This window comes from Rhopalosiphum maidis, chromosome 3 (assembly GCF_003676215.2).
Source record: "Rhopalosiphum maidis isolate BTI-1 chromosome 3, ASM367621v3, whole genome shotgun sequence".
NCBI classification, from domain to species: Eukaryota; Metazoa; Arthropoda; class Insecta; order Hemiptera; family Aphididae; genus Rhopalosiphum; species Rhopalosiphum maidis.
Genome location: NC_040879.1, coordinates 7722184 through 7735355, shown reverse-complemented (window position 1 = coordinate 7735355; position 13172 = coordinate 7722184). Strand labels below are relative to the sequence as shown.

The following is a 13172-nucleotide window of genomic DNA, read 5'->3' as shown; positions in this document are numbered from 1 at the left end:
TTTAAAGGGAATTTAAATATAACTGGTCTTCATTGTTGTCGATGACTACGTTGCGATAAACGAGATATAATTTTAATACAAAATATAAGAAACAGGAAATAATTTATTTCCAAATAATACCTCATGAACTCATAAATCTAGTTCCATGGTGAAATAGAAATAAAATAATTGGTTTAATGAACTATTATATACAAAATATGCTCGATTATGCCAAATTCTTCAAATATGCTTTTATACCTAAAATATGCATTTATATGCAAAATAAACTTTTTTCTATGCAATCTCTGCTACATAAATCGTTCACATTTCTTACTCCCGTCAAACTGCATACACTCGTTACAAATATGTAAATGCATACAAATCCGGGCCCTATTTATGACACAAAATATAACAATCAGAATGGACACTGATAAAAATGTATACAGGTAGCATAGGATGGCGGCCTGAGACAGTTATTGCAGGTCCACTGTAGGGCCAGATCCATAACAGCTTGACCTTTTAATCACGAAAAATAAATATGGGATACTTTTATACGATAAAATAATGTTATCTTAATTTTAAATATCAGCTATAATTTCTTATCAAGAGGTCGAATTGTACCATTCCATATTACGATGCTACCAAATATGCAAACGTTAAAATCACATATTTTTCCAGATACTTGCCCCTACTGCGGACCTGCAGTGGTTGATTCTCTATTATCAGCCCGCCGCCCAGAAGTGTCCTACCCCTGATTATGAACAGGAGCTCCGTCGTGCTGAAAATAGAGGGTTTGACGTGTAGCTAATGGTCAATTTTCTAACATCAATGATAAAACATTTGTTAAAAATGCTAAGTATCGCTGTGCAGTTATGTTTTCTTCATAGAAATACGGACCTAATAATTTCCCACCAATAAGTCCACATCAAACAATTGTATCCCACACATTTTGGTGATGACTATTCACTGCCCAATGGGGACTGACGTTTGATCAGAAACGATTGTTTTGTTTATTCATAATCCCATTGTTCGTGAATTTTGATTCGTCAGTCCATAATATCTGATTTAAAAAATAATGGTGGTGTATCGATTTGAAGAAGCAATGACGTTTAACCTGCAGGTGGCAGATCTACTACTATACAATGTGATCACGATAAGTGGAAATTATTTTTTTGTGTATTTTTTAATGAATTTTAGTGGTTGAATTTCTTTTCTAAGTTAAAAAATGGCCGAGTTATAGTAATCAAATTTTATGTTATTTGCATGGGTATAATAGATTATAAAATAATAATAAATACGTAAAATAAAAATAAAAAACATATAATAACATATATATAATTTGTTCCTTTGTAATTTGATTACATGCTACAATTAGTTGGTTTTTCAAATCGAGAAGACACGTAAGTGGATTGGCATACACGACCGTTTTCAAGTGACCCCATAGGAAGTAATCTAGTGGTGTAAAATCTGGTCACCACGGTGGCCACTAAACTGCTCCATAGATTCGGATATCTACCGATTTGGAAAATATTCATTAAGGTAGTTGCGCACAATATTTGCGTTGTGGGCTGGAGCACCGTCTTGTTGGAATATTAAATTTGCTCTTATGTCTAGTGGAAGGTCATCTAACATGTTTGGGAGCTCATTTAGTAAAAAATCATTATATAGTCTTCCATTAAGTGTGCCATCGTAGAAGTATGGCCCTAATAGTTTACCACTCCACACATTCGTTCCCTACACATTTTGATTGTTGGTCTCAAATGTCCAATGAGGATTTTGGTCATCCCAATAATGATGGTTCTGTTTATTTAAAACTCCATTCTTTGTAACTCGTCTGTCCAAAGAATGTAATTTAAAACAGAAGGATTTTCGATCAACCTGGTTTCCAATCAAGCAATGAACGTAATTCTACGTTCAGCGTCACCTTCACGTAAATTTTGAACTAAATCAGCACGATAAGCGTGCTTTTTATGTTTTTTTTAAATTTTTTGAACTACTCCATATGAAATGTTTATTTGTCTACTAACATGACGAATTGAAGACCTGGGATTTGCTCTAACGTAAACCAGTATTTGTACCTCAATATCTTATCCAATAGCATTTCCTCGTCGTGGTTGTTGGTTAATAACTCGTTTGGAAAAAGAACCGGTGTCTCTTAAATTATTTTCCAGTTTATAAAAAAAATTACGTGTTGGATGCTGCGTATCTGAATTTATAAATAAGAAAGAGCATTAATTTGATGGGAAATCAAGCAGAGAAAATTGAATGTATTGTTAAATAATATTTACTCGGATAACGAAGAGCATAGGTTTCTTTGGCAAGACGTGTATTTTTTTGGCATTCTCAGTATGTAAAAATTATGTCAACTTTTTCTGAGTTATTATCTATAATAACTAATAGATGAGTATTAAATCTGCTTCAAAAATACAAGATTTCTTATTAGTTACTGACACTAGTGGCACTTACTGCAGAATAATATCGACTGTCAAAAATTCCTTAATTTGAATTATAACCGGTACCAAATGGATTTCGTTGTCCTCTGCATTTACTAGGATAGCGAATTAATTGGTGAAAAAAATTAATGTTTTAGAGAGAAGAATTTAGAGATGATTGCAGTAACCGTTTGGGTTTCAAAATTTTCGGAAAGGTAGTGTTATCCGTGTTGATAGTGAATACACTTCAAAAAATGAATCTCGTGAACTGTTTACATAATTATAAATCGCGACAACGAATCGGGCAATCTCATATACGAGGCATATCCAGAAAGTAAGTGTACTAAGGCTCTCACGACCGCAGGAAATATTTTTTTACTATGTTCGCTACACTGCTGTATAGCTTTACTCCTCTCGTTTATAACAAGACCATCACAAGTTCAGTACGTTGAAAACTGTGGTCACAAGAATTTTTCTTGTGAAACATGTCGATCGAGTTTGCCGCCAAGTGCGAAATCCGCGCCGTCATTCATTACCTCTATGGAACGCTATAAACTGGAGGGTGATAATTTTCTCAAGTCTATTGTTACTGGAGATGAAACTTGGGTTGCACACTATATGCCTGAAACCAAGAGACAGTCCGAACACTAGTGGTGTTCAACCTCAACCAAAAAGTTCAAAACCGATTTCAGTCAAAAAAATCATGGCATCAGTGTTTTGGGACCACAAAGACGTCATATTGATTGAATATTTACCTCAGGGTGAGACCATCAAAGCAGCAAGTATTGTGAAACCCTATAAAAATTGAGGAGAGCTATTCAAAATAAAAGGAAGGGTCTGTTAACAAGAGCAGTCTGCCTGCTGCACGACAACTCCAGACCCCACACAGCCAATGTTGTGAAACAATTTTTGGGATCATTTGGATGAGATGTTTTGAACCGCCCTCCGTATTCCCCGACCTGGCGTCTTCAGATTACCATTTGCTCACTTCCCTGAAAGCACACGGGTGGAAAAAAATTGTTTACTGACGAGGAGGGGAAGGGGCGGTCAAGAAGTGGACAAAGGAGGTGGCGGTAGACTCGATCGACATTATTCACAAGAAAAATTCTTGTGACCACAGTTTTCAACGTACTGAACTTGTTATGGTCTTGTTATAAAGAAGAGGAGTAAAGCTATACAGAAGTGTAGCGAACATAGTAAAAATATATTTCCTGCGGTCGTGAGAGCCTTAGTACACTTACTTTGTGGATTTTCCTCGTACGTGCTACCGTGTTGTAGGTCGACATCTCAATTTTATATTATGATAAATTATGATTTAATTAATAAAGTGCAATATATAAAAAAGGTATCATATAATTAAAATAGTTTAATAATTAATTTGTCCATTACACAAAAAAATAAATAAAACAATCAAACAAGTACATTTTGTAGATATATTAAAAGTATGTAATTCGTTTAGTAGATATCCATAAAAAGAACCATACATATTTATACGGTTCTTATAAATTATAATATTATAGTGATTATAAAAATGTAATTAAAATTAATTATTATTTATTGTCATGTTTCTTGATCTGTACCATTTTCAAAATCCTTATCGTTCTGTAATATAATTTAAAGTTAGTGAATAATTTAAAATCAATAATTTTCAAAGTAATAACACAATTAACTAATAGTTAATTAAATAATGTACAATTTTGCTTAAGTAATTTAGATAGAATACGCTCTTAAATTATGTATCAAAGAACATATTAGAAGTGAAGACCCACTAATTAACAACATAATTGTTTTAATTCATATTTTATGTAACATAAATTGTATATACATACGGGGTGATTCTTGTATCATAAAACACTCATTATTTAAAAAATTATTCATATTTTTGAAAATATTTTTTTACATAGTTTCAAATTGTTAAAAAAACAACTTTTTATTAAAAAATTATTTTAAATATTTTTATCCTAATATTTTTTTAAGTTTTTTACTTTTTTGAATGACAACATATAGTTTTAATTTCATATTCAAAAGCAGAATAATTTTCTGAGTATTTTGATACATAAAATTCAAATTTAAGGAGAGTAGTTTATGAGTTATATTTATTTAAAGTTTAGACAAGCGGTATAGTGGACAAACATTTTGCGGGGTAACCCCGTACCACTCCACTCCACACATCAATACTTTAAATACTTATCACTCATAAACTTAAATATATTTTATAAATTTTGTGATATTATTTATAAATTCAATTCAATGACATGTTTCTATTGTTTTGGTTTATTATAATTATCTTTCACTAATTATAATAGCATTAAAAAGATGAAACACAATGTTTATTTTTAATTGCAAGCAGAGTGGAGAGTTTACTCGTATTGTTTTTCAATGATCTGTGATTTTTTGTTTGTCGCAACATTTTTGAGTAAATAACATTTTTATTTGGTTTATTTTTCTTTTTACTTTATTTTTTAGGGGAGATCAGAAGTTGGCAGTTTATAGAACATTCATTAATTGAGAAAAAGCTATTAAAAATAGTGAGAAAACGGGAATATTTGATAAATTTTAGTCGACACAATCGATTTAGTTTCTTTGTTGTACCTAATATAGAAATAAATATCTATTAAGACTTGAAACACTTGAAACTTTCACAAAATATTAATTATATATTTTTTTTTTTTTTTTTTTTTATTGGTCTTGAAATTTATACAATTTCTGCTTCGACTACTAGGTCATTAGCATATCACTATACATATAAATTAATTATACTTAACAGAAAAAAAATAAAAAAGAGTACAAGAGAAATAGTTAGAATTAATTAGTTGATTTATACATTGAAAGGTTGGCTAAAGTAGTTTGAGTAGCTTGGTTGTTTTGAAGAATTCAATGGTGTTGGTTTCATTGTCGGGATTTGGGCCTAGGCTTGTTCCAATTTGATGGCTTATGTTGAGATCCTTTCTTTGATTGATGTACGTTCTGCATTCTTCAAAAATGTGTTTGATTGTGATTGTTGTGCCACATGATTGACATATTGGAGGGTCGCTTTTTGTCATTAGGTATTCATGGGTTAGTCTGGTGTGGCCAATTCTGGCCCTATTTAGTTTTTTTTCGTTTGATGTACTAATATTTGGGTTTCTTCTCCATCGTTTGACCGTTTGTTTGACCTCGTTTAATTTGTTGTTTTGGGTGGTCCATATATTTTGCCACAGTAAGGTGGTGTCCTGTTTTATTTGTTTTCTTATATCAGAGTATGATGAAATGTTAATGTATTGTGAGTCCGGTGAGCTGATAGCTAGTTTTGCTTGTTTATCTGCCTTTTCATTACCGATTATTCCTATGTGTCCAGGTACCCACATTATTATTATGTTGTTGTTTTTTTGGTTTGCTTCTTCTAATCTATTTTGAATTTGGATTGCTATGTCGCTAGGATTGAATTTATTTTGTACACTAATAAGTGTGCTTAGCGAATCACTTAGAATGATATGTTTTTGGTTTTCCTTTTTGTTAATGTATTTTATGGCAAGTAATATAGCAAGAGCTTCGGCTGTATATATAGAGCATGTTGATGGTAGTTTGAACGATGTCTGTGAGTTGTTTTTTATTATGGCTATTCCTACTCCTTCGTCACTTTTGAAGGCATCGGTGTATAGTTCTTGAAATTCATTTTGATTTTCAAGGACATATTTCAGAAGGTTTTTGTAGATATATGGTGGTGTGTTTTCCTTAGGTAGGGTGTTCAATTCTGTGTTTATTTTGTATAAGCTTGTCCATGGAGGACTGATTATTTTTTCTTTTTTTAGTATTTGTGGGATCTTGGTGTAGTTTTGATTTTTTTGTAGTTCAAGGGTTATGTTGTTGGTTGATGCTGGGTTATTTGTTAATCTAGTTAGTCTCGCAGCGTATAGGAGTTTCAACTCTCTTCTTTTTAGGTCTGGCGTAGGTTCTCCCGCTATATTATAGATACTTTTAATTGGGCTGCTTTTGAAGGCCCCTATAGCCATTCGCATCCCTGTGTTGTGATTCGAGTCAATGAATTTTATTAATGTGTTTTTGGCTGAGTTATAAAGGAATGAACCGTAATAGAGTTTTGCTTGGATTGTTGCTTTACATATTTTGATCAATGTTTCTGTTTCACCTCCCCAATTTGTGTGGAATAATAGTTTTATTATTCTAAGTGCTTTATTTGTAGATATTTTCAGGGATTTTATGTGTTGTGACCATGTAAGCCTAGAATCGAATGTGATACCCAATATTTTTATGCATTTTTTGTTGGGTATAGTTTTGTCCTCCATTTTAATAATTAGTTCCCCTACATTTGATTTCCTAGTAAAGGTTATGCAGTTTGATTTTTCTATTGAAAAGCTGAAGCCCGTTTTTGCTGACCATTTTTCTAGGTGTTTTGCTGTTTCTTGTAGATGGTATTGTACTGTTTTAATATTATTGCTTCTACAGTGGAAGTTAGCATCATCTGCAAATATGTTGGATTTTATCGGAAAATTGCATTGTTTATCAATTTTGTTAATAGCCACCAAAAATAGTGTAACAGAAAGTGCGGAACCTTGGGGTACACCATTTTCCATCCAGTGTGAATGTGTCGGATAGTTGGTTTGCTGTTTTGACTTGGAATGTTCTATTTTTTAGGAAGTTCGTTATAAAATTTATCATGTTACTCTTACATATGACTTTATTTAGTTTTGATAGAATGTAATGTCTCCAGGTGACGTCATATGCCTTTGATATATCTATACTGAGAAGACCTAAGATTTGTTTATTTTGAAGAGCTTTCTGGGCTTCTTTTATTGTGGTAAGGTTATTGTATGTGGAGCGATTTTTTCTAAAACCACTTTGAAACGGCGTTATATAGTTAATTATTAATTATTTAAACATTTCTTTATAGACCATAAGTGATATAATTTTTTAATGATAACATGTTTGTTTCATAACAAGAAACTTTAACATTTAATACTGTCTACTATCTAGGTAACCCATTAATTTAATTTAATTAATTTGATTAATATCAAGAGGTTCTATTAATATTTTTAAGCGTTTAATTTTGTAATCGATTATTAGGCTAACCACTCAACTTAGTAAAAAAACTATATGGTTCCTAGACAAAACACACAACAGCCCCAGATGAACAATAATTTGAAAGCTTTGAGTATCGGAACTTGGAACGTGCGCACACTTATGCAACATGCGCAATATAGATAATCACTTCAGCTATCGAAAAATAAATAAATATAGCAGCAATACAAGAATTAAGATGGATAGGAGTAGGCAACATAAAGTAAAAGACTCGACAATATTCAATAGCTGCGGAGATAAACACGAGTATGGAGTGGGATTTGTTGTAAAAAACGACTTTTTACCACACATCAAAAAGTTTGAAGCGTGTAATGAGTGATTATGCTAGCTACAGATAGAATGCAAATAGATATATATACAGCACCAATAAAGAAAAAATTTTTAGCCAGCTAGATATGATATACAATAGTATCTCTTGAAGAAAACAAAAAAAATATAGTGGGTGACTTCAATGCGAAGGTCGAAGAGAGGATTTTTTTAGATCAATGATTAGAAGAGAAAGTCTTCAAAAAGAATCAAATGATAATGACGTGAGATTGATAACTCTCGTGACTTCAAAAGAAATGATGTCGATTAGCACATGCTACCCTCACAAAAATATTCATAAACAAACTTGGACGTCTCAAAGGGGTTCAACACATAATCAGATAGACCATGTGTTAGTAGATAACCAAATAAAACACTGGTTTCATGACGTGAATCTAAAACATTGGTTTTCATTACACCTGCATTTCATTTACGACGAACAACTATACTAACATTACTAACACTATTATACAATAGAACGACTTTGATTTACATACAAATATAATATAACTATGCCTTACTAATGTAGTTATATATTTCTTAAAATCTATTATAATTCTTCAAAGGTTATAAGTAATTTATTAACGTCATATTGCTATGCATTAAAAAATAATAAAATTTACAAGGTTTTTTTTTTTGTTTTACCTTATTAATAGCCGCAATATTACGTTCCATCAAGAACATACTGTATAGTTCATGAGCTTCTAAATTCCTCACGCGATCCTAAATATTAGTGAATATTAAAAAATAATAAAATATTTTATGATGTCATATTAGATAATGCTATGTTTTAAATATTTATAACTTTATAGTTATAACTTTTTATCTTGATATGGCATTATTTTTCAATTTTATATAATCTAAATTCGTAAAACGATATTTATATAATATGTACCTAAAATTTTCCAAAAAGTGTACTCATATTTGTATATTTTTTTTTTGTTTATAGAAATTTAAAAATGTCTTAGATTACTAAAACATGGGGAATCTGATAAAAACAATAATTAATCAATTAAATAAACTGAAAAACATTGCTTTATATTATCTTATTATTGTTTTTAGTACAATATTATAGTTAAATTTAGAAAACTTACCAATAGTAACTCATTAAACTATACTACAAGCAGTCATACTAATTATAGAATATTTTAATGTTTTTTTTTTATATAAAATAAATAACCTAATAGAGCCATGAACACGAAAATATCATGTATATTATATTTAATTTAATTCGAAAATGACAAAAATTAATCAGATGCCTATTTTTTCAAAACAATATAAAACAAAGTTTTTCCGTTTCTAACCTTAACACTGCTTTTTCCAAGCTTCCAAGCTGTGGCTTTGTGAGTTATTAAATATATTATGTTGAATATAGAAGATTATGTATTTTAATGTAGATATACCTCAGAAGTAATGACTGGAATGTACAAAGCACTCTCTATGAATGATTTTGCTGATTCGTGATCCCCTTTCATCCAATGCAATCTAAATAGTAGAGTATATACTTCTATAATATTAAAGAATGGACTATCTGAATGTATCTGACTTAACATTTGTGAAATGCATTCTGATTCGATATCTGTAAATGCTTTTTTTGACCATACTAAAAAAATATTTGTTTCATTCAGAATCCAACCATCTGGTTTCGTAGAATTTTCCCATTTCTGTAATCCTACTAATTCCTGAAAAAAAGAATTACAATGTAATGTTTATATTTAATTTTGTTTTTTAACAAAATATGACATTGTATACAATATATAAGATTTAAGTTGTGTGTATATTTTTAGTAAATGAAATAACTTAGATTAGATTGTGAGTTGAGGATACTTGTTAAAAAGTACCTAGTCATTTATAGAGTTATTGATTAATGTAATTTAAGTGAAACTAAAATGGTTAGTCCTTGCTTATATTATAAATTATAATCTATTTGAGTATAGTAAGAGAAAATATCTACACAATCTCTCTCAGAAATGAAAAGATTAAAAATACGAATTTGTCAGATAAAGACGACAATATGTACATAAATGAGTCAACAATCGACGTTAGATTTAGGTATGTTAGAAAAAAGATCGTTTCTATGATAAAAAATAAAATAGAATAATATCCTATTTAACAATAATGTTGAATGAATGTATAAAATTGGTAAAAGTAAAAACATTTGTATATTAAATTAAACATCTCGGTTCATATAAAAAATAATTTTGAATTATTTTTTAAGATCACAATTTTTCGATAAAAATAACTGACATAATTTTGTTTCTGATTTATTATGGTGTAATCCCATTTATTTAAATATTTAAATAATTAATATGACTTGAAAAACTGATACAAATACAAATATATTTGCTAACGATACTATGTTGTTCTATGCATGAAAAAGCACGATACTTCGAATAAAATCCTAACTCAAGTAAACGTGATCACAATCTGGATAAAAAAATAAAAGATCTTGGTTAAACTGTATAATACAGTGATGTTATGGTAAAAAGACTATAAAGATAATATATTTTTAAAAAAATGGACAATACAACGACTAGAACAGGTATTTATATAAAACACTTGGAGTAACATTCAATACCTACCTAAATTACATTTTAAAAACTAGCCACATTTATCTGCAATAAAACCAGTAAAATGCATACTGGTAATAAATACCTAATACTTAATTTTTCTAAAAAAAAGTTATTTTAAACATTTCTCCAGACCTCATCTACGCTAGTCAAACATAGGAATCATTAAAATTTCCAAGTATGAACAAAAAAATCTAATTTAATATTCCATTAAAGATTCATTAGATGTTTTCATAGTATTTGGTGAATCCAATAGTCCATTGATATAATGTAGCACTTGCAGAAAATTATGAGCTTCCAGAAATCAGGAGGATTCTATCCAATTTTTTATTGAAACTGACAAAATTATTATTAATTATTTTTAATTATTTCCCCTATTGTATAAAGCAGTGTAATATAATGCCAACATATTCACTTAATTTCTAACCTTCAAATAAAACACATCAATTCAAGCACAAAGACATAGAAGATCCCTAGAATAAGAAGTGTAATATAACACACCTAGGTTATATGCATCTGAACTATGATTCTCAAAAACAAAATAAAAATACTCACCGGCTCTGAAAAATCTTCTATAAAAGATTACAACTTATTGCATATTTGGAGCAATATAATTTTATGGTATATGTAAATTATTTTACTATTTATTGATATTACGTATACCCACAGAGCTTATACTGAATGCATATCGTAATATTGTCTATGTGTGTGTCATATATATATATATATATATATGTATATATTTATGTATGTGTATATATTTATGTATATATATATTTATATTGTAAGAATAACACCTACTTGAGCTGTTAAAAGACAATTTACCTTTCATATTTAGGTAGACGTTATATTATGATAGTTATAATGAAATAATACTTTTAGCTAAACTAATTTTGTTGTTTATTTTATATTTTGTCAAATCACTTGATAATGCGAAATACTTATTATCATAATACTTATTATCAATTATAAATCGCGACAACGAATCGGGCAATCTCATATACGAGGCATATCCAGAAAGTAAGTGTACTAAGGCTCTCACGACCGCAGGAAATATTTTTTTACTATGTTCGCTACACTGCTGTATAGCTTTACTCCTCTCGTTTATAACAAGACCATCACAAGTTCAGTACGTTGAAAACTGTGGTCACAAGAATTTTTCTTGTGAAACATGTCGATCGAGTTTGCCGCCAAGTGCGAAATCCGCGCCGTCATTCATTACCTCTATGGAACGCTATAAACTGGAGGGTGATAATTTTCTCAAGTCTATTGTTACTGGAGATGAAACTTGGGTTGCACACTATATGCCTGAAACCAAGAGACAGTCCGAACACTAGTGGTGTTCAACCTCAACCAAAAAGTTCAAAACCGATTTCAGTCAAAAAAATCATGGCATCAGTGTTTTGGGACCACAAAGACGTCATATTGATTGAATATTTACCTCAGGGTGAGACCATCAAAGCAGCAAGTATTGTGAAACCCTATAAAAATTGAGGAGAGCTATTCAAAATAAAAGGAAGGGTCTGTTAACAAGAGCAGTCTGCCTGCTGCACGACAACTCCAGACCCCACACAGCCAATGTTGTGAAACAATTTTTGGGATCATTTGGATGAGATGTTTTGAACCGCCCTCCGTATTCCCCGACCTGGCGTCTTCAGATTACCATTTGCTCACTTCCCTGAAAGCACACGGGTGGAAAAAAATTGTTTACTGACGAGGAGGGGAAGGGGCGGTCAAGAAGTGGACAAAGGAGGTGGCGGTAGACTCGATCGACATTATTCACAAGAAAAATTCTTGTGACCACAGTTTTCAACGTACTGAACTTGTTATGGTCTTGTTATAAAGAAGAGGAGTAAAGCTATACAGAAGTGTAGCGAACATAGTAAAAATATATTTCCTGCGGTCGTGAGAGCCTTAGTACACTTACTTTGTGGATTTTCCTCGTACGTGCTACCGTGTTGTAGGTCGACATCTCAATTTTATATTATGATAAATTATGATTTAATTAATAAAGTGCAATATATAAAAAAGGTATCATATAATTAAAATAGTTTAATAATTAATTTGTCCATTACACAAAAAAATAAATAAAACAATCAAACAAGTACATTTTGTAGATATATTAAAAGTATGTAATTCGTTTAGTAGATATCCATAAAAAGAACCATACATATTTATACGGTTCTTATAAATTATAATATTATAGTGATTATAAAAATGTAATTAAAATTAATTATTATTTATTGTCATGTTTCTTGATCTGTACCATTTTCAAAATCCTTATCGTTCTGTAATATAATTTAAAGTTAGTGAATAATTTAAAATCAATAATTTTCAAAGTAATAACACAATTAACTAATAGTTAATTAAATAATGTACAATTTTGCTTAAGTAATTTAGATAGAATACGCTCTTAAATTATGTATCAAAGAACATATTAGAAGTGAAGACCCACTAATTAACAACATAATTGTTTTAATTCATATTTTATGTAACATAAATTGTATATACATACGGGGTGATTCTTGTATCATAAAACACTCATTATTTAAAAAATTATTCATATTTTTGAAAATATTTTTTTACATAGTTTCAAATTGTTAAAAAAACAACTTTTTATTAAAAAATTATTTTAAATATTTTTTATCCTAATATTTTTTTAAGTTTTTTACTTTTTTGAATGACAACATATAGTTTTAATTTCATATTCAAAAGCAGAATAATTTTCTGAGTATTTTGATACATAAAATTCAAATTTAAGGAGAGTAGTTTATGAGTTATATTTATTTAAAGTTTAGACAAGCGGTAT

At 29.9% G+C, this 13172-nt stretch overlaps 1 protein-coding gene across 1 annotated transcript; it reads right to left on the bottom strand.

The window, feature by feature from the left end:
• Nucleotides 1-5248: 5248 nt before the first annotated feature.
• LOC113558217 lies at nt 5249-12335 on the bottom strand. The gene is made up of 4 exons (XM_026963713.1): nt 12291-12335; nt 9197-9475; nt 8439-8516; nt 5249-7021 (listed from the first exon to the last, which is right to left on the bottom strand). Exons 1-4 carry the CDS (start codon nt 12333-12335, stop codon nt 5249-5251), a joined length of 2175 nt encoding a protein of 724 aa, XP_026819514.1.
• Nucleotides 12336-13172: the final 837 nt, after the last annotated feature.

Excerpts from the sequence above, each read along its gene's own strand:
- LOC113558217 (XM_026963713.1), bottom strand. The coding sequence starts at position 12,335 with ATGTCGACCTACAACACGGTAGCACGTACGAGGAAAATCCACAAA. Across the intron at positions 9,476-12,290 it reads GTACGAGGAAAATCCACAAA|GAATTAGTAGGATTACAGAA; the intron begins GTAAGTGTACTA and ends TCTTTTTTTCAG. Across the intron at positions 7,022-8,438 it reads ATATTGCGGCTATTAATAAG|TCAAAACAGCAAACCAACTA; the intron begins GTAAAACAAAAA and ends GAACATTCCAAG.